The sequence below is a fragment of the Coregonus lavaretus genome (assembly GCF_964263955.1).
Source record: "Coregonus lavaretus genome assembly, chromosome: 9".
NCBI classification, from domain to species: Eukaryota; Metazoa; Chordata; class Actinopteri; order Salmoniformes; family Salmonidae; genus Coregonus; species Coregonus lavaretus.
In genome coordinates, this window is record NC_139996.1 from 46033786 (window position 1) to 46060449 (window position 26664).

General features: G+C 42.5%; 1 protein-coding gene across 4 annotated transcripts in view; it reads right to left on the minus strand.

The window, feature by feature from the left end:
* LOC311134577 (GRAM domain-containing protein 4-like) overlaps positions 1-26664 on the minus strand; it is a 67838-nt gene that overhangs the window by 37957 nt on the left and 3217 nt on the right. For 3 of the 4 annotated variants that reach the window (XR_014613706.1, XM_084168304.1, XM_084168306.1), the window contains exons 2-3: positions 3925-4145; positions 138-258 (exon numbers count right to left, since the gene is read on the minus strand). Coding sequence is in view for 3 of the 4 variants with exons in the window: in XM_084168304.1 (XP_084024430.1) it covers positions 138-258; positions 3925-4101 (298 nt within the window). In the remaining variant the exon portion in view is untranslated. The remainder of the gene's footprint in view (positions 1-137; positions 259-3924; positions 4146-26664) is intronic. The other variant, XM_084168305.1, reaches the window with a different exon arrangement.

Consider the following 26664-nt stretch of genomic DNA (forward strand, 5'->3'; position numbering starts at 1 on the left):
AGACAGATATCCAAAGCTGCTGTGTAGATTGGCAATCAAACAACAAAATGTGTTAAGATATTATCCCTTTCTGCAAGGTTTGACAAACTTTCACCTAGGTTGAAAATTTTTGCTGCAGTATCCAGTGCAGTACTCACGTAGGAAGTACTTTTCCAGTAAGGCAATTTCCAGGTGGCTTTTCACCTCATTGAGTCCATCTGTCTCAGTCCTCTGGTAGTCCTGGATGGCTGCAGCCATAGCAAGTGTCCCTGGACCAGCCTGGATGTGGGAAAACACACAAGAAAACGCAGGGGTGAGGAAGGAAGGACAACCTTGCTGCCGATGTGAGCTACTGCAGGCTCTGGTTCAAAACACCTGCACACAGAACCTCAAAACTCTCAGAATTCTGATATTGCAAAGCAAACACAGAAACACCCAAACAAACCAGCAGACATAAATGGAGGCAAGCTGTCTGCAGAAGACTTCATTTCACCCAGCAGTTTCTCCCTGCACCATCCAGCCTGGCTCAAAAAACGGCAGCATAATCCTGTATGCCGAGTATCATATGCATCGTGACCCAAAACACAGAGAGAGGAACAAAGATTTTAACAGAGAGGTAAAGAGAGAAAAACAAAGGAGATTGAGATGGTGAGAGTGCGCAAGAGGAAAGATTGAGTGTGAGAGAGAGTGCGCAAGAGAGTGAGAGTGTGAGAGAGAGTGTGAGTGTAGGTGTGAGTGTGAGTGAGAGTGATTGAGTGAATGAGTGAGTGAGAGAAAGAGCGCGAGAGAGAGAAGATAGCCAGTGAGATAGCCACTAGTGCCAACTTGTACTACACTACTCAGACATAACAGAGCTGGGAAAGGGAAAGATGATTTCATTTCACATCCTCTCAGCAGGGGGAGTGACAGCTTGTGTCAGAAGGAGGGAAATCAGTGCTCTTTAGTGACTTCCTTGACTGGAGGAGTAAAGCTAGTACATTGCACATGAAGGATATTATAGTTAGCTACTGTACTACAACGTACTGTGTCATTTATTCATGAAAAAGATTATTAAAAGCTAGGTCTCTCATACTGTACTTCACCTACAGTAGGCCTGCATATACAGTGCATTCGGAAAGTATACAGACCCATTTACTTTTCACATTTTGTTACGTTATGGCCTTATACTAAAATGGATTAAATAAATACAAATCCTCAATCTTCACACAATACCCCATAATGACAAAGCGAAAACAGGTTTCTAGACATTTTTGCAATTTATTAAAAACAAAAAACAGAAATACCTTATTTACATAAGTATTCAGACCCCAAGAACACTGTGGCCTTCATCATTCTTAAATGGAAAAAGTTTGGAACCACCAAGACTCTTCCTAGAGCTGGCCGCCCGTCCAAACTGAGCAATCGGGGGAGAAGGGGCTTGGTCAGGGAGGTTACCAAGAACCCGATGGTCACTCTGACAGAGCTCAAAAGTTCCTCTGTGGAGATGGGAGAACCTTCCAGAAGGGCAACCATCTCTGCAGCACTCCACCAATTAGGCATTTATGGTAGAGTGGCCAGATGGAAGCCACTCCTCAGTAAAAAGGTACATGACAGCCCGCTTGGAGTTTGCCAAAAGGCACCTAAAGACTCTCAGACCATTAGAAAGAAGATTCTCTGGTCTGATGAAACCAAGATTGAACTATTTTGCCTGAATGCCAAGCATCACGTCTGGAGGAAACCTGGCAGCATCCCTACGGTGAAGAATGGTGGTGGTGGCAGCATCATGCTGTGGGGATGTTTTTCAGTGGAAGGGACTGGGAGACTAGTCAGGATCGAGGCAAAGATGAACGGAGCAAAGTACAGAGAGATCCTTGATGAAAATCTGCTCCAGAGTGCTCAGGACCTCAGACTGGGGCGAAGGTTCACCTTCCAACAGGACAACGACCCTAAGCACACAGCCAAGATAACATAGGAGTGACTTTGGAACAAGTCTCTGAATGTCCTTGAATCCCAGCCAGAGCCCGGACTTGAACCCAATCGAACATCTCTGGAGACACCTGAAAATAGCTGTGCAGCAATGCTCCCCATCCAACTTGACAGAACTTGAGAGGATCTGCAGAGAAGAATGGGAGAATCTCCCCAAATACAGGTGTGCCAAGCTTGATGCGGCATACCCAAGAAGACTCAAGGCTTAATTGCTGCCAAAGGTGCTTCAACAAAGTACATTTACATTTACATTTTAGTCATTTAGCAGACGCTCTTATCCAGAGCGACTTACATGAGCAATTAGGGTTAAGTGCCTTGCTTAAGGGCACATCGACAGATTTTTCACCTAGTCGGCTCGGGGATTAGAACCAGCGACCTTTCGGTTACTGGCACAACGCTCTTACCCACTAAGCTACCTGCCGCCCCAAGTACTGAGTAAAGGGTCTGAATACTTATGTAAATGTCATATTTCATTATAATTTTGTATTTATTAGCTAACATTTCTAAAAAACTGTTTTTGCTTTGTCATTATGGGGTATTGTGTGTAGATTGATGAGGGGGAAAAAAAACAATTTAATCAATTTTAGAATAAGGCTGTAACCTAACAAAATGTGGAAAGAGTCAAGGGGTCTGAATACTTTCCGAAGTTACCTAGCATACTACAACAACTTAGCAACAATGACTGACAAGAAGAATGTTGACAGACTACTTTGAGATTGCAATAGTACTGCTTGTATGCTTTGTAAAATGAAGAGAATAATAGAAGTACATTAACACTGTCCCTCTTTGCGCCATTTACCCAGAGAAGCAGTGACACATTTCACCAGGTCTACTTGCTGACAACTGTACATCAATTTATTCCATCTGTGTAAATTAGACCTGAATGTTAATTAGATGTACCCCATAAAAGAGCTATAGTGCATCAAAAGTGGTAAGTAGTGACAGCCAGGCCTGCTATGGGTGTAAATACATCTGGAACAGCTATTTAGTTCATAATCATTAACAACATAAAGACCTGTTTCCATGAGAAGAAGCCCAAGACGCAAACAAATGTGTCACTGTACAGTACTGAACTGGCTGAAGCCCAGTTTCCCAGTACCAATACATGTTTGTGGTTAGACATTACAGGGGCTGTGTTTAAGCCCTAATTCCACTGCACATAGGGTTTCTGTGTCAAAGTTTGTTTGAGATACAGAGATCCTAAAAGGTCCAACATCTCCAATTGTCTTTTCTTATAGACTCGATATGTGCAAGTCGGGTCTTGACTTTAGGAACCAGATCAGCTAGCTGAGCATTTGCACCAGTGCCAAGTTTGCACGTCTTTGTGTATCTGTCAACAACTTTGAGCTTTTTTGGACACTTCATAAAGAACGCAATCAATTTGGCCCAGTGTGGGATGATGTTATCAAATGACTCATAATAAATTTGATCTGTTTTAAAGGGAGAAAACATTAGATCAACCAAATCCATTCAGATATTTCCTCTGAGTATATCTTCAAAGAACATCAAGCAGTTTTATCAACCTCTCGCCACAGAAATATGAACATCAATGCACCAGAATATGCAGACAAATGAAATAATAAGATGAAAAATATAGTTGTTCTTCTAATGTGCTCAGGGATGTTGAGTTGGCGGTAGGCCTTGGCACATGTCTAGTCTGACTAAGCTCTGCCTGCAGTGATGTAGACAGCGGTTGTTAAGTCTTTCTCACCACCCTCGCTTGAGTGAACTACATTAACAGGAAGGGGGTTGAATAAACATGAACGCCATGTATCAAAAGGGGGACATTTTGGCCAAAATCCCCACGAAACTGGCAGCGGCACCATGGCATGGCGAGTGACTGGACTTAAAGTGATCTGGAAGATTCCAAACTAAATTAGGAAACAACTATATCTGTTTTGTTTCAGTGAGAATTTGTGAAGTGAAAGAGTCTGAAGAGATGCCATTTCTGTGGTTATATTAATACTGATATTCAATTACAGGGGCACTCACAGGGTCTTGCAGTTCTTCAGTGTCTTTAACTTCAAGTGAGGGCCGAGGCTTCATCAGAATCTCTTCGCTACATTCAGTGTCAGATGTGTTGGGCGAGTCGTCCAGATCCAGAAACACATCTGTCCGCTGTCCGCGGAACCGGATTTTGTCCAACCGCTTAAGCATGTTAAACACAGTTGTCTTTTATCTTAACATGGCGTATGGCATATCTGTAGGGACAAAAAGGAAGAAAGACACAGGTGGTTAGAATCAAATATTGTACCGCCAACTCACTGACCAGGATATGTCTCCATAAGGCATTCAATTGTCATTAATAAAAATATCTGTAAATTCTAATTCAATATGACCAATTCTAAATGCCAATTTAAGGATTCCTGTGCAGCAATATAGTACTTACATTGAGGGAAAAAAGTATTTGATCCCTTGCTGATTTTGTACGTTTGCCCACTGACAAAGAAATGATCAGTCTATAATTGTAATGGTAGGTTTATTTGAACAGTGAGAGACAACAAAAAAATCCAGAAAAATCCATGACAAAAATGTTATGAATTGATTTGCATTTTAATGAGGGAAATACGTTTTTGACCCCTCTGCAAAACATGACTTAGTACTTGGTGGCAAAACCCTTGTTGGCAATCACAGAGGTCAGACGTTTTTTGTAGTTGGCCACCAGGTTTGCACACAACTCAGGAGGGATTTTGTCCCACTCCTCTTTGCAGATCTTCTCCAAGTCATTAAGGTTTCGAGGCTGACGTTTGGCAACTCGAACCTTCAGCTCCCTCCACAGATTTTCTATGGGATTAAGGTCTGGAGACTGGCTAGGCCACTCCAGTACCTTCATGTGTTTCTTCTTGAGCCACTCCTTTGTTGCCTTGGCCGTGTGTTTTGGGTCATTGTCATGCTGGAATACCCATCCACGACCCATTTTCAATACCCTGGCTGAGGGAAGGAGGTTCTCACCCAAGATTTGACGGTACATGGCCCCGTCCATCGTCCCTTTGATGCAGTGAAGTTGTCCTGTCCCCTTAGCAGAAAAACACCCCCAAAGCATAATGTTTCCAACTCCATGTTTGACGGTGGGGATGGTGTTCTTGGGGTCATAGGCAGCATTCCTCCTCCTCCAAACACGGCGAGTTGAGTTGATGCCAAAGAGCTCCATTTTGGTCTCATCTGACCACAACACTTTCACCCAGTTCTCCTCTGAATCATTCAGATGTTCATTGGCAAACTTCAGACGGGCCTGTATATGTGCTTTCTTGAGCAGGGGGACCTTGCGGGCGCCGCAGGATTTCAGTCCTTCACGGCGTAGTGTGTTATCAATTGTTTTCTTGGTGACTATGGTCCCAGCTGCCTTGAGATCATTGACAAGATCCTCCCGTGTAGTTCTGGGCTGATTCCTCACCTTTCTCATGATCATTGCAACTCCACGAGGTGAGATCTTGCATGGAGCCCCAGGCCGAGGGAGATTGACAGTTATTTTGTGTTTCTTCCTTTTGCGAATAATCGCACCAACTGTTGTCACCTTCTCACCAAGCTGCTTGGCGATGGTCTTGTAGCCCATTCCAGCCTTGTGTAGGTCTAAAGTCTTGTCCCTGACATCCTTGGAGAGCTCTTTGGTCTTGGCCATGGTAGAGAGTTTGGAATCTGATTAATTGATTGCTTCTGTGGACAGGTGTCTTTTATACAGGTAACAAACTGAGATTAGGAGCACTCCCTTTAAGAGTGTGCTCCTAATCTCAGCTCGTTACCTGTATAAAAGATACCTGGGAGCCAGAAATCTTTCTGATTGAGAGGGGGTCAAATACTTATTTCCCTCATTAAAATGCAAAACAATTTATAACATTTTTGACATGTGTTTCTCTGGATTTTTTGATGTTATTCTGTCTCTCACTGTTCAAATAAACCTACCATTAAAATTATAGACTGATCATTTCTTTGTCAGTGGGCAAACGTACAAAATCAGCAGGGGATCAAATACTTTTTTCCCTCACTGTACATGTGCATTCCACATGACATTGCATTCTAGCACAGGCATGAGGAGGGTTGAATGAATGGCATAGTCATCCACATACAGTCATTCAATTCTGCAAGAGTAATGGGCACACAGCATGATATCATTCCTATCAATTTCCTATGGGAGAAAAAACTTTAAAAAACTCTACTCATATCAGTAATGAGACACTTACTCTAGAATAACCTCGACTCCCATCACTTCTCCACATGATTAGACAATTCAAAAGGATGACAAAATAGCCAAATGGTGGGCAGGAAGAATGTATATTTCTTCTACCTTAACTTTGATCCCTTTTCATCTAGAATCAATATTATTATTTTTTATCGATTTCAATCACATTTTGACCGCACTCCTTTTGATTTGAACGAAACTTTCCATTCTTGCCCCTGGTCAAAAGTGACTTTTTGGACCTGAATGCCAAAACATTCAGGAGATAGAGGTGCCCAATGTTCACCCATTTTGCATATTCCGCCATACCATGAGACATCCATGTCTGCATCACTGGAAAAGATAAACTGTTGAGTTTGATATAATTTAAAAAGCTTACTAAAAAGGTTGTCAAACTATTTGATAAATTCAACAACAAAAAATGTAATACATTTTTTTTCTTCTTTATCGTCAATTATCCAAAAACGCATAAACTCAGAATATTTTTTCATTTCCACATAGACCCCATTTTACATCATCTGAGGTCTTTGTGTTGTGCCCGCCATCGGTTGAGACACAGCATGCTCTTGAATACAGGGTAGGTGTCATGTTTAGGCTGATAGATTTAAATGTCAACTTTCAAATGGTACCACAAAGATGGTTGGAGGTCCACACATCAGAGAATGTTGACTTGAATGAGAATATCAGTTGTTTTAAATTACACTGTCAATCTTCCATAGGAAACCTATACAAAATATTATATTGATAATATACATTCCCATTTAAAAGGTAGACTCAGTGAAATTACGTTGCCACGAGCAGCATCGCAGATATTTAGATGAACGAGATGCAAGACTCTCACACAGTATCTATGCATGTTTCACGCCGTTACAGTGTGGTAGCCAGGGCACCAAAACAGCTGAGAAGTTAACCTTTATGCTTCAACGCTCTTAGTTGTTGTGGAAATTTACCCACTATGCTGTTTATGTTCTGCATCTACGTCATTTCGCTGAGTCTACTTTTAAGTTGACATTCGATGGTGGGTGGATCGGTGGCCATCTTTGTGGTAGTAATGGTCCTCCCGAGTGGCGCAGTGGTCTAAGGCACTGCATCGCAGTGCTAGCTGTGCCACTAGAGATCCTGGTTCGAATCCAGGCTTTGTCGTAGCCGGCCGCGACCGGGAGACCCATGGGGCGGCGCACAATTGGTCCAGGGTAAGGGAGGGAATGGCCGGCAGGGATGTAGCTCAGTTGGTAGAGCATGGCGTTTGCAGCGCCAGGGTTGTGGGTTTGATTCCAGTATGAAAAAAATAATAATAATATGTATGCACTCACTAACTGTAAATCGCTCTAGATAAGAGCGTCTGCTAAATGACTAAAATGTAAATGTAATTGGAAGTAAAGTAAATGAAATGGTTTACCAGCTAAATTGCAGTGGTCTATGATTGAAATAGAAGAGTATGTGGTTCCTCAATCCATGGTTGGCCCAACACATACACCTTAGATTATGTAAATGTGGGTTTAAGATACAATATATGCGAAAAGTTTAAAAAATGTGAGTTTACATTTGTATTTATAATTGACATTTTTTTCAACTGAAAGACGATGCCCAGAACTTATCCATGATGTTGCACAACGATTGAAGTCAATAACATGTTGACTAGACCGGGAGCAGGCGTGCGTCCATGTGCACCATCGCACGCATGTTGATTTTGTCCACCCACACCAGACGCGATAAGGATACGCAGGTTGAAAAATTTAAACAAACTCTGAACCAACTATATTAATTTGGGGACAGGTCAAAAAGCATTCAACATTTATGGCAATATAACTAGCAAGCTTGCTGTTGCTAGCTAATTTTTCCTCTACTCCGAAAATTAATCCACAGATAAAAGGGTAATCAATCAATCAATCAATCAATTTTATTTTATATAGCCCTTCTTACATCAGCTAATATCTCGAAGTGCTGTACAGAAACCCAGCCTAAAACCCCAAACAGCTAGTAATGCAGGTGTAGAAGCACGGTGGCTAGGAAAAACTCCCTAGAAAGGCGAAAACCTAGGAAGAAACCTAGAGAGGAACCAGGCTATGAGGGGTGGCCAGTCCTCTTCTGGCTGTGCCGGGTGGAGATTATAACAGAACCATGCCAAGATGTTCAAAAATGTTCATAAGTGACAAGCATGGTCAAATAATAATCAGGAATAAATCTCAGTTGGCTTTTCATAGCCGATCATTAAGAGTTGAAAACAGCAGGTCTGGGACAGGTAGGGGTTCCATAACCGCAGGCAGAACAGTTGAAACTGGAATAGCAGCAAGGCCAGGCGGACTGGGGACAGCAAGGAGTCACCACGGCCGGTAGTCCCGACGTATGGTCCTAGGGCTCAGGTCTCTCAGTTGGCTTTTCATAGCCGATCATTAAAGAGTTGAAAACAGCAGGTCTGGGACAGGTAGGGGTTTCGTAGCCGCAGGCAGAACAGTTGAAACTGGAATAGCAGCAAGGCCAGGCGGACTGGGGACAGCAAGGTGTCATCATGCCCGGTAGTCCTGACGTATGGTCCTAGGGCTCAGGTTCTCAGAGAGAAAGAGAGAACGAGAGAATTAGAGAGAGCATACTTAAATTCACACAGGACACTGGATAAGACAGGAGAAGTACTCCAGGTATAACCAACTAACCCCAGCCCCCCGACACATAAACTACTGCAGCATAAATACTGGAGGCTGAGACAGGAGCGGTCCGGAGACACTGTGGCCCCATCCGAAGAAACCCCCGGACAGGGCCAAACAGGAAGGATATAACCCCACCCACTCCGCCAAGGCACAGCCCCCGCACCACTAGAGGGATATCCCCAACCACCAACTTACAATCCTGAGACAAGGCCGAGTATAGCCCACAGAGGTCTCCACCACAGCACAAACCAAGGGGGGGGCGCCAACCCAGACAGGAAGATCACGTCAGTAACTCAACCCACTCAAGTGACGCACCCCTCCAAGGAACGGCATGAAAGAGCACCAGCAAGCCAGTGACTCAGCCCCTGCAACAGGGTTAGAGGCAGAGAACCCCAGTGGAGAGGGGAACCGGCCCGGCAGAGACAGCAAGGGCTGTTCGTTGCTCCAGCCTTTCCGTTCACCTTCACACTCCTGGGCCAGACTACACTCAATCATATGACCTACTGAAGAGATAAGTCTTCAGTAAAGACTTAAAGGTTGAGACCGAGTCTGCGTCTCTCACATGGGTAGGCAGACTGTTCCATAAAAATGGAGATCTATAGGAGAAAGCCCTGCCTCCCGCTGTTTGCTTAGAAATTCTAGGGACAATTAGGAGGCCTGCGTCTTGTGACCGTAGCGTACGTATTGGTATGTACGGCAGGACCAACTCGGAAAGATAGGTAGGAGCAAGCCCATGTAACGCTTTATAGGTTAACAGTAAAACCTTGAAATCAGCCCTTGCCTTAACAGGAAGCCAGTGTAGGGAAGCTAGCACTGGAGTAATATGATCAAATTTCTTGGTTCTAGTCAGGATTCTAGCAGCCGTATTTAGCACTAACTGAAGTTTATTTAGTGCTTTATCCGGGTAGCCGGAAAATAGAGCATTGCAGTAGTCTAGAAACCAAGTTTGTTTCTAGTAATCCCTCCTCCTTCAGGCTTCTTCATCTTCTTTGGACTTTATATAGCAGTTGGCAACCAACTTTAAGGTGCTTTACCACCAACAACTGAACTGGAGTGTGGACCTCAGTTTATCTTTCAATCCCCCACGTGGATATATGCTCCTAAAAACCAATGAGGAGATGGGAGATGCAGGACTTGTAGCGTGTCAAGAGTCACAAATAGAACCAAGTTCTATTTTAGCGCCTGGCTATGCACACGCTTGTTGATGCGCACGAGTAGTGTGGATGCAATGATTGAATAACATGTATGTGTACATTTATTTTGCAACGCTTGCCCAGGTAATGCGAGCGGTGTGGTCAGCATGTATGACATTGTTTTAGTCAAAGTATGATATATTTGGGCTTGAAGTGGGAAATCCATATCAATTTCGTGTATTTCCCCAATGATATGACGTGCTAATACTTTTCAGTATAAGGTCCCACAGTTGACAGTGCATGTCAGAGAACAAAACTAACCACGAGGTCGAATGGAATTGTCCGTAGAGCTCCGAGACAGGATTGTGTCGAGGCACAGATCTAAGGAAGGGTATCAAAAACATTCTGCAGGACACAGTGGCTTCCATCATTCTTAAATGGAAGAAATTTGGAACCACCAAGACCCTTCCTAGAGCTGGCCGCCCGGGCAAACTGAGTAATAGGGGGAGAAGGGCCTTGGTCAGGGAGGTGACCAAGAACCCGATGGTCACACTGACAGAGCTCCAGAGTTCCTCTGTGGAGATGGGATAACCTTTCAGAAGGACAACCATCTCTGCAGCACTCCACCAATCAGGCCTTTATGGTAGAGCGGCCAGACAGAAGCCACTCCTCAGTAAAAAGCATGACAGCCCGCTTGGAATTTGCCAAAAGCACCTAAAGGACTATCAGACCATGAGAAACAAGATTCTCTGGTCTGATGAAGCAAGCATCACGTCTGGAGGAAACCTGGCACCAGCCCTACGGTGAAGCATGGTGGTGGCAGCATCATGCTGTGAGGATGTTTTTCAGCGGCAGGGACTGGGAGACTAGTCAGGATCAAGGGAAAGATGAACAGAGCAAAGTACAGAGAGATCCTTGATGAAAACCTGCTCCAGAGCGCTCAGGACCTCAGACTGGGGCAAAGGTTCATATTCCAACAAGACAACGCAGGAGTGGCTACGTCTCTGAATGTCCTTGAGTGGCCCAGCCAGAGCCCGGACTTGAACCCGATCGAAAATCTCTGGAGAGACCTGAAAATAGCTGTGCAGCGACGCTCCCCATCCAACCTGACAGTGCTTGAGAGGATCTGCAGAGAACAATGGGAGAAACTCCCCAAATACAGGTGTGCCAAGCTTGTAGCGTCATACCCAAGAACACTCAAGGCTGTAATCGCTGCCAAAGGTGCTTCAACAAAGTACTGAGTAAAGGGTCTGAATACTTATGTAAATGTAATATTTCCGTTCTAAAAACCTGTTTTTGCTTTGCCATTATGGGGTATTGTGCGTAGATTGATGAGGGGGAAAAAACTATTTAATAAATTTTAGAATAAGGCTGTAACGTAACAAAAAGCCAGGGGGTCTGAATACTTTCCAAATGCACTGTATGTAGGAATGTATGTTGTGCAACTGATAGATGCACACACACACGTTAATGTTTTTTAAATGTATGTAAATTGGAAAGTATTTTGTCTGTAATGTATTTTTCGTTATGTGTCGGACCCCAGTAAGACTAGCTGTCGCCGTTGGGGTCGGCTAAAGGGGATCCCAATAAATCAAATCAAATCCAAATCCCAAGGGTTCTCAGCTATAAGCACCGTTTACCGGTGGGACCATGTGAACTACAATCCAGACGCTCTGTTATATCATTTAGAAACTTAAATAATCATTGTTTGCGATAAGGTTTTCAAAACATATGGAACTTATCTTTCATATCAGTGAGAATCTTTCAAACAAAAAAAGATACACTTGCTGTAGCAGGTTTGCACAGATCCATATGGCTGTGTGCCTCCAGCCGACAAAATACACTTCCACTACACTTCTTCCCCAAGTACACTTACACAAAGGCATTTTGAGCACACTAGATAGCTAATTAGCAGAGGTCTCTTCTGTCTTTCGTAAACAAGTGCTGTAACATGGAGATATGGCTGCGTGTGAACACTAAACCTAAATGTATAAAGATGTGTAGTAATTTAAATGTTTGGTTTTGTTAAAACAAGCGATGCTTGTTAACGCGGGGCTCTTAAAGGTCAACTTCCCCTTAGGCCATTTAAAACTAGAAAAGTTGGTTTAATGTGGCATCGATATGAGTCAGAAACATTCATTCTAGTGTCAAACTTGAGTACAAAGTGTAAATAGGATAATTGTGACCCATTTCAAGAAGCTAGGCATATGTCACACATCACTACTTCACACAACTTTTTTATACAAATGATAGTGTATTTTTACCTGGAGTTTTTCCCTTACTGTAGGGTACTGCTTAAACCACTGTTAGTGTAGTAAACAACCAAAGAGTTCAAGACTATCTTACTCACTCTGTTTAGCACATGGCCTCACATGTGAATCCTTAAAGAGAAGGGTGGGGCTAAGGCTTAAGAGGGTGTGAACGATGCTGAATAGGTGTAGCTACTTTTGGGCTCCCAAGTGGCGCAGCTGTCTAAGGCACTACATCTCAGTGCTTGAGGTGTCACTACAGATTCCAGGCTGTATCACAACCGGCCATGATTGGGAGTCCCATAGGGCGGCGCACAATTGGCCCAGTGTCGTCTGGGTTTGGCCGGTGTAGGCCGTCATTGTAAATAAGAATTTGTTCTTAACTGACTTGCCTAGTTAAATAAAGGTAATATAAAATAAATAAATAAAAGGTAGCTCTCCAGTAGGCGTACCAAAACATTCAACGGCCATTTGCTCAAAAGTGGGGTTACAAGTTCATCAACTTTCAAAGCAGAATTACTTTCCAATGTAAAAAACTACATTTCAGATTTTGCTACACAAGACCGAATCGAGGCGGTCGCTCACAATTTTAGTCATAAAGTCAGTCTCGTCCAAAATTGAGTTGTAAGTGAGTTCATCATTACTTAGGCTGCATTTAGACAGGCAGCGCAATTCTGATCTTTTTTTCACAAATTAGTCTTTTGACCAATCAGATCAGCTCTGAAAAAGTTCTGATGTGAAATAATCTGATGTGATTGGTCAAAAGACTAATTTGTGAAAAAAATATCAGAATCGGGCTGGAGGGTTGGGTATGGATTACTTCTATGCCCACTTTTGCCAATGATGCCCAATTGCCCAGAGACAACATGTTGAGGTTCACCCACAGCTGCCATGTGGACATTTGTTGTCAAGTGTGCATATGGGTGCAGAATACGCACATTAAAATCTGCAAAAATAAGTGAAAATGTCCTTCCATAAAGTTAGTGCAAACTTCCAATGCATTTCAACAATATTGCCAAATGCACAGGAAGTTGGTGGCACCTTAATTGGGGAGAATGGGTTTGTGGTAATGTCTGGAGCGGAATCTGTGGAATGGTATCAAATACATTCCATTTGCTCCTTTCCAGCCAATATTATGAGCCACCCTCCCCTCAGCAGCCTCCACTGGCCAGATGGCCAGGAATGGATTGCATCCGACACGGTCACTTCTGCTGCCTGTCAACCGTCAAACCGCTGGTGTTGGTGAGTACGTTATCTGAGTAGATAGCTGGTACTAGCTAGCTAGTAGCTACTTTTCGTTATACAACATTATTTTATAATGCTAGCGAGCCAGGCCAGGTGTTTTTTACCTTAAAAACATATTGAAAGGGAACTTTATGCATTATGAACCCTTTTTTTCAGTGGATGTAGGTGTTTTGCCATGTCCCCGGGTGTTATTCATCAACTTCCACGAGAAACATAATCCTTAAAATAATAACATATTTAAATGTTTAATGTTGTTAGTCTGTATGTCCCACTCATAAATGTCCACCCTGCTAGGCTAAATGATAGAGAAAATTTACCAAATTTCAAAATGTTAAAATATGTTTGATAGAGAAGTTAAAATCCTGTTCAAGTGTTCACCATTATGCTAGCTCAATCTTGCTCACTCACAGAGCTATGGCTATTTTGGGCTCCAAATTTCCACCCTGTTAGGTTCCACCCTGTTAGGATTATGCACCTAACAGGTTGGAAAATGCACCTAAAAAAATATGTGCCTGAGCTTGACAAATTTGTTTTTCTGAAAGTCAAATCATGTCCTTTTTATGATAGAATACTACTTTTCTATATACAGTACCAGTCAAAAGTTTGGACACACCTACTCATTCAAGGGTTTTTCTTAATTTGTACTATTTTCTACATTGTAGAATAATAGTGAAGACAAAAGTATGAAATAACACATATTGAATCATGTAGTAACCCAAAAAGTGTTAAACAAATAAAAATATTTTAGATTTTAGATTCTTCAAAGTAGCCACCCTTTGCCTTGATGACAGCGTTGCATACTCTTGGCATTCTCTCAACCAGCTTCACCTGGAATGCTTTTCCAACAGTCTTGAAGGAGTTCCCACATATGCTGAGCACTTGTTGGCTGCTTTTCCTTCACTCTGTGGTCGAACTCATCCCAAACCATCTCAATTGGGTTGAGGTCGGGGGATTGTGGAGGCCAGGTCATCTGATGCAGCACTCCATCACTCTCCTTCTTGGTCAAATAGCCCTTACACAGCCTGGAGGTGTGTTGGGTCATTGTCCTGTTGAAAAACAAATTATAGTCCCACTAAGCCCAAACCAGATGGGATGGCGTATCGCTGCAGAATGCTGTGTGGCTTGAATTCTAAATAAATCACTGACAGTGTCACCAGCAAAGCACCCTCACACCATCACACCTCCTCCTCCATGCTTCATGGTGGGAACCACACATGCAGAGATCATCTGTTCACATACTCTGCTTCTCACAAAGACATGGCGGTTAGAACCAAAAATCTCAAATTTGGACTCATTAGACCAAAGGATATATTTCCACCGGTCTAATTGCTCGTGTTTCTTGGCCCAAGCAAGTCCCTTCATCTCCTTGGTGTCCTTTAGTAGTGTTTTTTTGTTGTTGCAGCAATTCGACCATGAAGGCCTGATTCACGCAGTCTCCTCTGAACAGTTGATGTTGAGATGTGTCTGTTACTTGAATTCTGTGAAGCATCTATTTGGGCAGCAATTTCTGAGGCTGGTAACTCTAATGAACTTATCCTCTGCAGCAGAGGTAACTCTGGGTCTTCCATTCCTGTGGCGGACCTCATGAGAGCTAGTTTCATTATAGCGCTTGATGGTTTTTGCCACTGCACTTTAAGAAACTTTCAAAAGTTCTTGACATTTTCCGTTTTGACTGACCTTCATGTCTTAAAGTAATGATGGACTGTCTTTTCTCTTTGCTTATTTGAGCTGTTCTTGCCATAATATGGACTTGGTCTTTTACCAAATAGGGCTATCTTCTGTATACCACCCCTACCTCGTCACAACACAACTGATTGGCTCAAACACATTAAGAAGGAAAGAAATTCCACAACTTAACTTTTAACAAGGTACACCTGTTAATTGAAATGCATTCCAGGTGAATACCTCATGAAGCTGGTTGAGAGAATGCCAAGAGTGTGCAAAGCTGTGATCAATGCAAAGGGTGGCTACTTTGAAGAATATAAAATATTTTTTTATTTGTTTAACACTTTTTTTGGTTACTACATGATTCCATATGTGTTATTTCATAGTTTTGATGTCTTCAATATTATTCCAAAATCTAGAAAATAGTAAAAATAAAGAAAAACCCTGGAATGAGTAGGTGTGTCCAAACTTTTGACTGGTACTGTATATATTCCTTTTCCCCCTAAAAGTTATGAGGTCCAAAGGGCACCACAAGTAGGAATGACCCAGCTAGCTAAATACAACAAGCTAACGTGCATGTCAGAGGAAGATGTGCATAGCTCACGTTAGCTAACTGCCTTGCTAACAACACCTAACTATAGCCCATTGGCATTTAGGGTCAATAAAGGGCAGGCACTTGGATACTAGCTTCCTAGCTTATCATAGGATGTAGCCAGCTTGCTTTCAATAATGTTTCAACTCGAACTGGCAAGCCAACATAAGCTAGCTAGCCAACTCGTTTCAACTTGGACAAAGATGCAACTAACCCGGTTTTTCAAGTTAGGTAAGTAGCTAGCTAGCATTCGGGGCTTTGTCTGCTAACCCAAAACAACATGCCTGTTCTCATAAACATTTATTGTGTATTTTCTAGGGCAAATTTATTTTCAGGATGGTACTTGTCTACTACAAATATAGCTATGGCTCTGGCAGAAAATGTCAAAACGAATCAGCAAGCATTCAGCGTCCCCGGCCTGAATCTATTCTGTAGTTACAGTCCCTCTATTAGCATATCAAATACTTCCAAACTAGAGAAAGTTATTTTTCTCGCTATATGTTTATTGAGTGATGATATTTTATTTCATTCACAGCTACGTATAGAACCTGGTGGATTTGTTGTTCAGCAGTGTCGTGGGAACCCCGCTAATATATCAAGAGCAGTTACAGAAGGCTGAGGCAGTGGCCAGACATCAGTCCCGCTTCAGAGTAGTGGAGGACTTTTAGCCCTCCATAACTGGCTATGAGACCATTGCAGCTCTGTGGGTGTAACATCTATTGACAATTTTGATACCTTCTGGAAACAAAGCTCGTATTATAAAGGAGGATGGGATCCACCCAAATAATTTGGGTTCCTAGATCCTTTCACAGCATTATAAGGCTACGTTGAGATAATGACTTATTAATTACCCAAGTCCAGCTCAGTTTTCCCTACCATTGTGTCGCTGAGTTGATTCAGCAAATGTACATTATCTTAGGGGCGTTGGAAGACAATGTAAATAACCTAGTTTATGTCCTTCTTATTGCCCGGAACGCCTCTGCTGATCCTACAGCTATTGTATGCAGTAATCAAATGCCTATGAACCAGAGTAATACTGTTAGCACTGAGGTGGTGTGCCCTAGTAGGAAGTCCACTGTGTGCAGCTCACCCTGCACTAATAAAAATAACTTGAGAATGTCTACCTCTGTTAAGCTTCCCAGTAAACCAAGAAAATTATCAAGCATCCCAGAAAAGTGTTAAAAATAGCCCACGTTAACATATGTAGCATGAGAAACAAGGTTCATGAAATCAATAATTTGCTAGTAACAGATCAAATAAAATAAAAATGTATTTTCCACAGGCGCCGAATACAACAGATGTAGACATTACTGTGAAATGCTTACTTACAGCCCTTAATCAACAATGCATTTATTATTTAATAAAAAAGTAAAATAAAACAACAACAACCAAAAAGTGTTGAGAAAAACACAGCAGAAGTAAAATAAAATAACATTAGGGAGGCTATATACAGGGGGGTACCGGTGCAGAGTAAATGTGCGGGGCCACCGGCTAGTTGAGGTAGTTGAGGTAATATGTACATGTGGGTAGAGTTAAAGTGACTATGCATAAATAATTAACAGAGGCAGTGCAAGTAGTCCGGGTAGCCATGATTAGCTGTTCAGGAGTCTTATGGCTTGGGGGTAGAAGCTGTTGAGAAGCCTTTTGGACCTAGACATGTCGCTCCAGTACCACTTGCCGTGCGGTAGCAGAGACAACAGTCTATGACTAGAGTGGCTGGAGTCTTTGAGAATTTTGAGGGCCTTCCTCTGACACCGCCTGGTATAGAGGTCCTGGATGGCAGGAAGCTTGGCCCCAGTGATGTACTGGGCCGTACGCACTACCCTCTGTAGTGCCTTGCGGTCGGAGGCCGAGCAGTTGCCAACCCAGGCGGTGATGCAACCAGTCAGGATGCTCTCGATGGTGCAGCTGTATAACTTTTTGAGGATCTGAGGACCCATGCCAAATCTTTTCAGTCTCCTGAGGGGGAATAGGCTTTGTCGTGCCCTCTTCACGACTATCTTGGTGTGTTTGGACCATGATAGTTCGTTGGTGATGTGGACACCAAGAAACTTGAAGCTCTCAACCAGTTCCACTACAGCCCAGTCGATGAGAATGGGGGCGTGCTCAGTCCGCTTTTTTTTCCTGTAGTCCACAATCATCTCCTTTGTCTTGGTCACGTTAAGGGAGAGGTTGTTATCCTGGCACCACACGGCCAGGTCTCTGACCTCCTCCCTATAGGCTGTCTCATCGTTGTCGGTGATCAGGCCTACCACTGTTGTGTCGTAGGCAAACTTAATGATGGTGTTGGAGTCATGCCTGGCAATGCAGTCATGGGTGAACAGGGAGTACAGGAGGGGACTGAGCACGCACCCCTGAGGGGCCCCCGTGTTGAGGATCAGAGTGGCAGATGTGTTGTTACCTACCGTTACCACCTGGGGGCGGACCGTCAGGAAGTCCAGGATCCAGTTGCAGAGGGAGGTGTTTAGTCCCAGGATCCTTAGCTTAGTGATGAGCTTTGAGGGCACTATGGTGTTGAATGCTGAGCTGTAGTCAATGAATAGCATTCTCACGTAGGTGTTCCTCTTGTCCAGGTGGGAAAGAGAAGTGTGGAGTGCAATAGAGATTGCATAATCTGTGGATCTGTTGGGGCGGTATGCAAATTGGAGTGGGTCTAGGGTTTCTGGGATAATGGTGTTGATGTGAGCCATGACCAGCCTTTCAAAGCACTTCATGGCTACAGACGTCAGTGCTACGGGTCGGTAGTCATTTAGGCAGGTTATTTTAGCGTCCTTGGGCACGGGGACTATGGTGGTCTGCTTGAAACATGTTGGTATTACAGACTCAGTCAGGGACATGTTGAAAATGTCAGTGAAGACACTTGCCAGTTGGTCAGCACATGCTCGGAGTACACGTCCTGGTAATCCGTCTGGCCCTGCGGCCTTGTGAATGTTGACCTGCTTAAAGGTCTTACTCACATCGGCTACGGAGAGCGTGATCACATAGTCATCCGGAACAGCTAGTGCTCTTATGCATGCTTCAGTGTTGCTTGCCTCGAAGCGAGCATAGAAGTGGTTTAGCTCATCTGGTAGGCTCGTGGCTGTGCTTCCCTTTGTAGGCTGACATTCATATTCTGCAAATCTCTGAAACTCACTTAGATAATACCTTTGATGATACAGTGGTAGCAATACAAGGTTATAACATTTACAGAAAAGCCAAAGGGGGTGGTGTTGTGGTCTATATTCAGAACCACATTCCTGTAAAGCTTAGAAAGGATCTCATGTTAAATACTAATATGGCTACAGGTTCACCTGCCTCACCTAAAGCCCATTCTGGTGGGAAGCTGTTATAGACCACCAAGTGCTAACAGTCAGTATCTGGATAACATGTCTGAAATGCTTGATAATATATATGATATCAATAGAGAGGTATACTTTCAAATCAAAATCAAATCAAATAAAATGTATTGGTCACATACACATGGTTAGCAGATGTTATTGCGATTGTAGCGAAATGCTTGTGCTTCTAGTTCCGACAGTGCAGTAATATCTAGCAAGTAATATCTAACAGTTCCACAACTAATATCTAATACACACAAATCTAAGTAAAGGAATTGAATAAGAATATATAAATATATGGATGAGCAATGTCATTGTCAGAGCGGCATAGGCTCTGATTTAAATATTGACTGGCTTTCATCAAGCTGCCCATTCAAGATAAAGCTTCAAACTGTAACTAGTGCCTGCAACCTGGTTTAGGTTATCAACCAACCTACCAGGGTAGTTACAAACAGTACAGCAATGAAATCATCAACATGTATTTATCATATCTTTACTAATGCTGCAGAAATTTGTTTGAAAGCAGTATCCAAATCCATCTGATGTAGTGATCACAATATAGTAGCCATATCTAGGAAAACCAAAGTTCCAAAGGCTGGGCCTAATATTGTGTATAAGAGGTCATGCAATAAGTTTTGTAGTGATTCCTATGTTGTTGATGTGAAGAATATTTGTTGGTCCATGGTGTGTAATGACGAGCAACCAGACGCTGCACTTGACACATTTATGAAATTGCTTATCCAAGTTACTAATAAGGATGCACCCATTAAGAAAATTACTGTAAAAACTGTTAAATCCCCGTGGATTGATGAGGAATTGAAAAATTGTATGGTTGAGAGGGATGAGGCAAAAGAGATGGCAAATAGGTCTGGCTGTACAACCGATTGGCAAACGTACTGCAAATTGAGAAATCATGTGACTGGACTGAATAAAAATAAGAAGAAACTACACTATGAAACAAAGATAAATGACAAAGAATTATAGTAAAAAAGCTTTGGAGCACCTTAAATGAAATTTTGGGCAAAAAGGCAAACTCCGCTCCATCATTCATTGAATCAGATGGCTCATTCATCACAAAACCCACTGACATTGCCAACTACTTTAATGATTTTTTCATTGGCAAGATTAGCAAATTAGGCATGACATGCCAACAACAAACGCTGACACTACACATCCAAGTATATTTGACCAAATTATCAAAGACAAGCATTGTAATTTTGAATTCCATAAAGTAAGGAAGAGGTGAAAAAAGTATTATTGTCAATCAACAATGGCAAGCCACCGGGGTCTGACAACTTGGATGGAAAATTACTGAGGATAATAGCGGACGATTTTGCCACTCCTATTTGCTATATCTTCAATTTAAGCCTACTAGAAAGTGTGTGCCCTCAGGCCTGGAGGGAAGCAAAAGTTATTCCCCTACCTAAGAATAGTAAAGCCCCCTTAACTGGCTCAAAAAAGCGACCAATCAGCCTGTTACCAACCCTTAGTAAACTTTTGGAAAAAATTGTGTTTGACCAGATAAAATGCTATTTTACAGTAAACAAATTGACAACAGACTTTCAGCACGCTTATAGGGAAGGGCATTCAACAAGCACAGCACTTACACAAATGAATGATGATTGGCTGAGAGAAATTGATGATAGAAAGATTGTGGGGGCTGTTTTGTTAGACTTCAGTGTGGCTTTTGACATTATCGATCACAGTCTGTTGCTGGAAAAACGTGTGTTATGGCTTTACACCCCCTGCAATATTGTGGATAAAGAGTTACCTGTCTAACAGAGCACAGAGGGTGTTCTTTAATGGAAGCCTCTCCAACAAAATACAGTTAGAATCAGGAATTCCCCAGGGCAGCTATCTAGGCCCCTTACTTTTTTACTAACGACATGCCACTGGCCTTGAGTAAAGCCAGTGTGTCTATGTATGCAGATGACTCAACACTATACACTTCAGCTACCACAGCGACTGAAATGACAGCAACACCAACAAAGAGCTGCAGTTAGTTTCAGAATGGGTGGCTCAATTGGTAGAGCATGGCGCTTGTAACGCCAGGGTAGTGGGTTCGATCCCCGGGACCACCCATACGTAAAAATATATGCACACATGACTGTAAGTCGCTTTGGATAAAAGCGTCTGCTAAATGGCATATATTAAATATTTCAAAAACTAAAAGCATTGTATTTGGGAGAAATTATTGACTAAACCCTAAACCTCAACTAAATCTTGTAATGAATAATGTGGAAATTGAGTAAGTTGAGGAGACTGAATTGCTTGGAGTAACCCTGGATTGTAAACTGTCATGGTCAAAACATTTTGATACAACAGTAGCTAGGATGGGGAGAAGTCTGTCTATAATAAAGCGCTGCTCTGCATTCTTAACAGCACTATCAACGAGGCAGGTCCTACAGGCTCTAGTTTTGTCGCACCTGGACTACTGTTCAGTCGTGTGGTCAGGTACCACAAAGAGGGACTTGGGAAAATTGCAATTGGCTCAGAACAGGGCAGCACGGCTGGCCCTTGGATGTACACAGAGAGCTAACATGTAAATCTCTCCTGGCTCAAGGTGGAGGAAAGATTGACTTCATCACTACTTGTACTTGTGAGAGGTATTGACATGTTGAATGCATTGAGCTGTCTGTTTGAACTACTGGCACACAGCTTGGACACCATTGCATACCCCACAAGACATGCCACCAGAGGTCTCTTCACAGTCCCCAAGTCAAGAACAGACTATGGGAGGCGCACAGTACTACATAGAGCCATGACTACATGGAACTCTATTCTACATCAAGTAACTCATGCCAGCAGTAAAATTAGATTTAAAAAACAGATAAAAATACACCTTATGGAACAGCGGGACTGTGAAGCAACACAAACATAGACACATGCATACAAACACATGATAACATACACACATGTGCACATGCATATTGTGTTATAGATATGTGATAGTAGAATAGAGGCCTGAGGGCACACACTTAATATGTTGTGAAATCTGTTATGAATGTGTTGTAAAGTTTTTAAAATGTATAACTGCCTTAATTTTGCTGGACCCCAGGAAGAATGGAGATCCATAATAAATACAAATCAGGTTGGGCACCTTTGATCTGGTTAATAATGGTAAAAATAATATCTATCCTGGAATTCACCTAACCACCATTGAAAATGTAATCAGTGCTGTGTGTATATGTTTGTCTTGGGCCCGAGTGAGTAATGCCAACCAGTCAGTGCAATGCTGGCACGTTTCCCTTGTGAATTAGCTGTGAATCAGGATCTCTGATTGACTATGTTCAACCGTGTATTTACTGTTGGCGTCCATGACTGTATGGTGACAGTCTTTCTCTCTCTCCCTCCCTCTGTGATATAGGAGCTGGGTTGGATATAGGAGCCGAAGTCGGGCTCCTTCATGACCAGTATCTGTGATGAGGGGCCTGGAGCTGATCTACGCTGCCATGCCCATCAGGCATTGGCAAACACCTCAGAAGGGACAAAAGGTGATTACTAATGAGACAGTACATCACAAGTGTTTAGTAATATCACCCTTTCAATACGTGTCACTCATCAACTTTTCCTTGTTTTTCTACAGATGGGCAGAAGAGATGCTTTTGAAATGGAGTCCTGAAACAGGTTTTTTAATTGTAATTTTTTTTTAATGACGCTCTTATCTAGAGCGACTTACAGTTAGTGAGTGCATACATTTTATTTCATTTTTAATTTTTTTTCATACTGGCCCCCCGTGGGAAACGAACCCACAACCCTGGTGTTGCAAACGCCATGCTCTACCAACTGAGCTACACGGGGCCCTACTGATGTCTGTATGAAAAATGTATGCACTCACTAACTGTAAGTCGCTCTGGATAAGAGCGTCTGCTAAATGACTAAAATGTCAAATGTAATGTCTGAATTGGGAGAGACCTTACAAATCAGCATTAAAATTATACAAGATATCTATTACTTTTATCGTCTTTTGTTATTGAGTCGAACATGTCAGGGAACGTCTTTCTTATACGGGACACCATACAGGAAGGTATAATTTTTGCACATTGTTATATTAGCAGAATATGGTTTATTCTACATGGAACTATTACACTTGAAAGTTATCAAAACACTTTGTTTAGAATATCTGCATAAGTTCAGCAATTGCACTCTTCTCATATTACTCTGTAGGCTACGGACCTATTTAAAGCTTCCTCCTGGCGGAAGCTGAATTAGGCAGCCTACAGAGTGGTATGAGAAGAGTGGCATCCTCCTGCATCTCACATCTGCCTGTAGTTATTGAACTCTGCCTGCATGGGTTTAGGCAAACTCAGTCATATCCAGGATGGAGTGTCATGTACTCCACCCCTCCTGCCACCTGACTGCACATGTCCATAACCTGTAATACATTACATAGAAACATCTCATCACCCACTGGAGACTTGATGACAGAACCTCACCCAGAGAGCTGTGCATATCAGTGTGTGGTTAAGGCGTCAGCATGCTTCAGTTTGGCTGGTGCCTAGCCGCACTCGGCTAGCAGAAGGAACGAGTGTGCTCGCATACTCCCTTACAAGATCTTCGCTTGAAAAATGAGAAAAAAGCGACAATAGTACTGTTTGTCCATTTTGAGACGATGTAGCCAGTATACACTTCATCAAAATAGTCAGAATTAATCTAAGATAACTCAAGACATCTGTCATTAATTTTGATGTTTTTGCGGAGGAGATCAGAGTCGCACAATTTTACAAAAAATGTGCATGAAAACAAGTCGTCTCTTGTTGAATGACAACAAAGACTTTATTGAAGAATCCCTACTGTTGACCAATCACCGATGAAGGGGCGTAGACTTCGGCTCCGAACTTCAGCTTGCCTCAGGAAAAATATATTGTGTGCCCGAACAGCCGAAAAAACACTTACCGGAGTCCAACACGAACAAAAACATCACAAAATGTCAGCATAATAAATTATATGCACAAACTCTTCCGAACTGTTTCGGCTGGGAAGCATGCGGACGCCTTTAGACAGGCAAACCCTTAGATTTGGCCAAATAGACAAATAGAATGCTATTCTAGTTCTGGTTTGACAGCTGAAGTTGTACTCTACACACAAGTCTAGGCATACTGTCTTCATAAGCACATCAATAAGATAGTTACAGCATAAAATGTTTTGTCTTTGTAACACGAACACACACATCGACTTTTAGTTGATAAATGTATCTACACTCAAGCTGGGTGATGTTTGTGCAATGTCCACATGTAGCCTACACCTGTTGTAGGGATATTAGTAGTTCTGGGATTTGTCCCCCGGGAAAGATCTAACAGCAGACATAAGGAGAGATGAGACGAGACAAAATTAGCCAGTTATAGAATTTTGTATGACAGCTGAGCCGACTCAAGACCGGGCATTCAACTCCCAGTAGATACCATTTCCACGGTAACATGCATTTACATGACATGACGAAACGTTGAAACTAAGTTGCAAGCTACTTCCGTAGCAAGGTGTTGTAGAACGAGTGTCTTATGAAACACATTCCAGACACTGGCGCTTGCCATCTTGCCAGAACTAATTTGACAAAGAAATATCAGCCAAATAGGATAGGCAGCTATCACCAAGAACTGAATTAGCTGACCATCTTGAGATGGCGAGTCAGTCTGGAGGGGAGAAGTCCTCAACTTCAAAACGTTGTTCTCTCCATAGCATAGCTAACAAGGCCAAATCAGGAAGTGCAGTCGCCCTTTAACAAAACTCCCCCGGCCAGAAGATACCTTCATGAATAGATGCTAAAGTCTAAGAATGGACTAAGGTTAACCATTAATCTTTTCTGAGTTAAGGGGTTTGACATACGCAGCTAAGCCCTACCGATTGAGAGAAAATCATGAGCAGAAAGGTGTGATGTCTGTGTCTGTGCACAGAGGCAAAGTAAACAAAGCAATGAGAAGACTAAAATCCTCTAAGCCTATAGGGTAAATCCATTTGAATTCAATCACTTTTTGAGAGCAGCCCTTTTGGTTTGAATGAAACCTTCCATAGATATTTGCGCATTGTAGAAGTACTCAGACAGTCGTGAAGAGGGCACGACAAAGCCTATTCCCCCTCAGGAGACTGAAAAGATTTGGCATGGGTCCTCAGATCCTCAAAAGGTTCTACAGCTGCACCATCGAGAGCATCCTGACTGGTTGCATCACCGCCTGGTATGGCAACTGCTCGGCCTCCGACCGCAAGGCACTACAGAGGATAGTGCGTACAGCCCAGTACATCACTGGGGCCAAGCTTCCTGCCATCCAGGACCTCTATACCAGGCAGTGTCAGAGGAAGGCCCTCAAAATTGTCAAAGACTCCAGCCACCCTAGTCATAGACTGTTCTCTCTGCTACCGCACGGCAAGCGGTACCGGAGCGCCAAGTCTAGGTCCAAAAGGCTTCTCAACAGCTTCTATCCCCAAGCCATAAGACTCCTGAACAGCTAATCATGGCTACCCGGATTATTTGCACCCCCACCCCATCTTTTTACGCTGCTGCTACTCTGTTAACTATTTATGCATAGTCACTTTAACTCTACCCACATGTACATATTACCTCAACGAGCCGGTGCCCCCGCACATTGACTCTGCACTGATACCCCCCTGTATATAGCCTCCCTACTGTTATTTAATTTTACTTCTGCTCTTTTTTTCTCAACACTTTTTTGTTGTTGTTTTATTTTACTTTTTTATTAACAAATAAATGCATTGTTGGTTAAGGGCTGTAAGTAAGCATTTCACGGTAATGTCTACACCTGTTGTATTCGGCGCATGTGGCAAATAAAATTTGATTTGATTTGATAAAGATGCTAACAGGGTTGTCAAACTATTTTATAATTTCAGGAAGAAAAAAATATTTTTTTAAATATAAATTGTACTTTTTTTAAACTTCTAACGCCAATTCTCTAAAGATGCTTAAACTCTAATATTTTTCATATGTTGTAGCTTAGACCCTATTTTACATCATCTAAGGTTTTTGTGTTGTGCCTGCCCTTGAACGTATGGTGGATGTCATGTTTTGGCTGATACATTTACTAAAATTGGGAAGAAAGTATTCAGACCCCTTGAATTTTTCCACTTTGTGACGTTACAGCCTTATTCTAAATTTGATTAAATAAATCTAAATTGTCATCAATCTATACACAGTACCCCATAATGACAAAGTGAAAACATGATTTTAGAAATGTTTGCACATGCATTAAAAATAAAAAAACTTAAATACCTTATTTACATAAGTATTCACACCCTTTGCTATGAGACTTGAAATTAAGCTCAGGTGTATCCTCTTTACATTGATCATCCTTGAGATGTTTCTACAACTTGATTGGAGTCCACTTGTTGTAAATTCAATTGGTTGGACATGATTTGGAATAGCATACACCTGCCTATAAAAGGTCCTTCCAGAAGGACAACCGTCTCTGCAGCACTCCACCAATCAGGCCTTTATGGTAGACTGGCCAGACGGAAGCCACTCCTCAGTAATGGCACATGGAGTTTGTCAAAGGGCACCCAAAGACTCTCAGACCATGAGAAACAAGATTCTCTGGTCAAGGATCATATCACCTCTACCTTACCTGTCACCCTAGACCCACTTCAATTTTTTTACCGCCCCAATATATTCACAGACGATGCAATCGCCATCACACTGCACACTGCCCTTTCCCATCTGGACAAGAGGAATACATATTTAAGAAAGCTGTTCA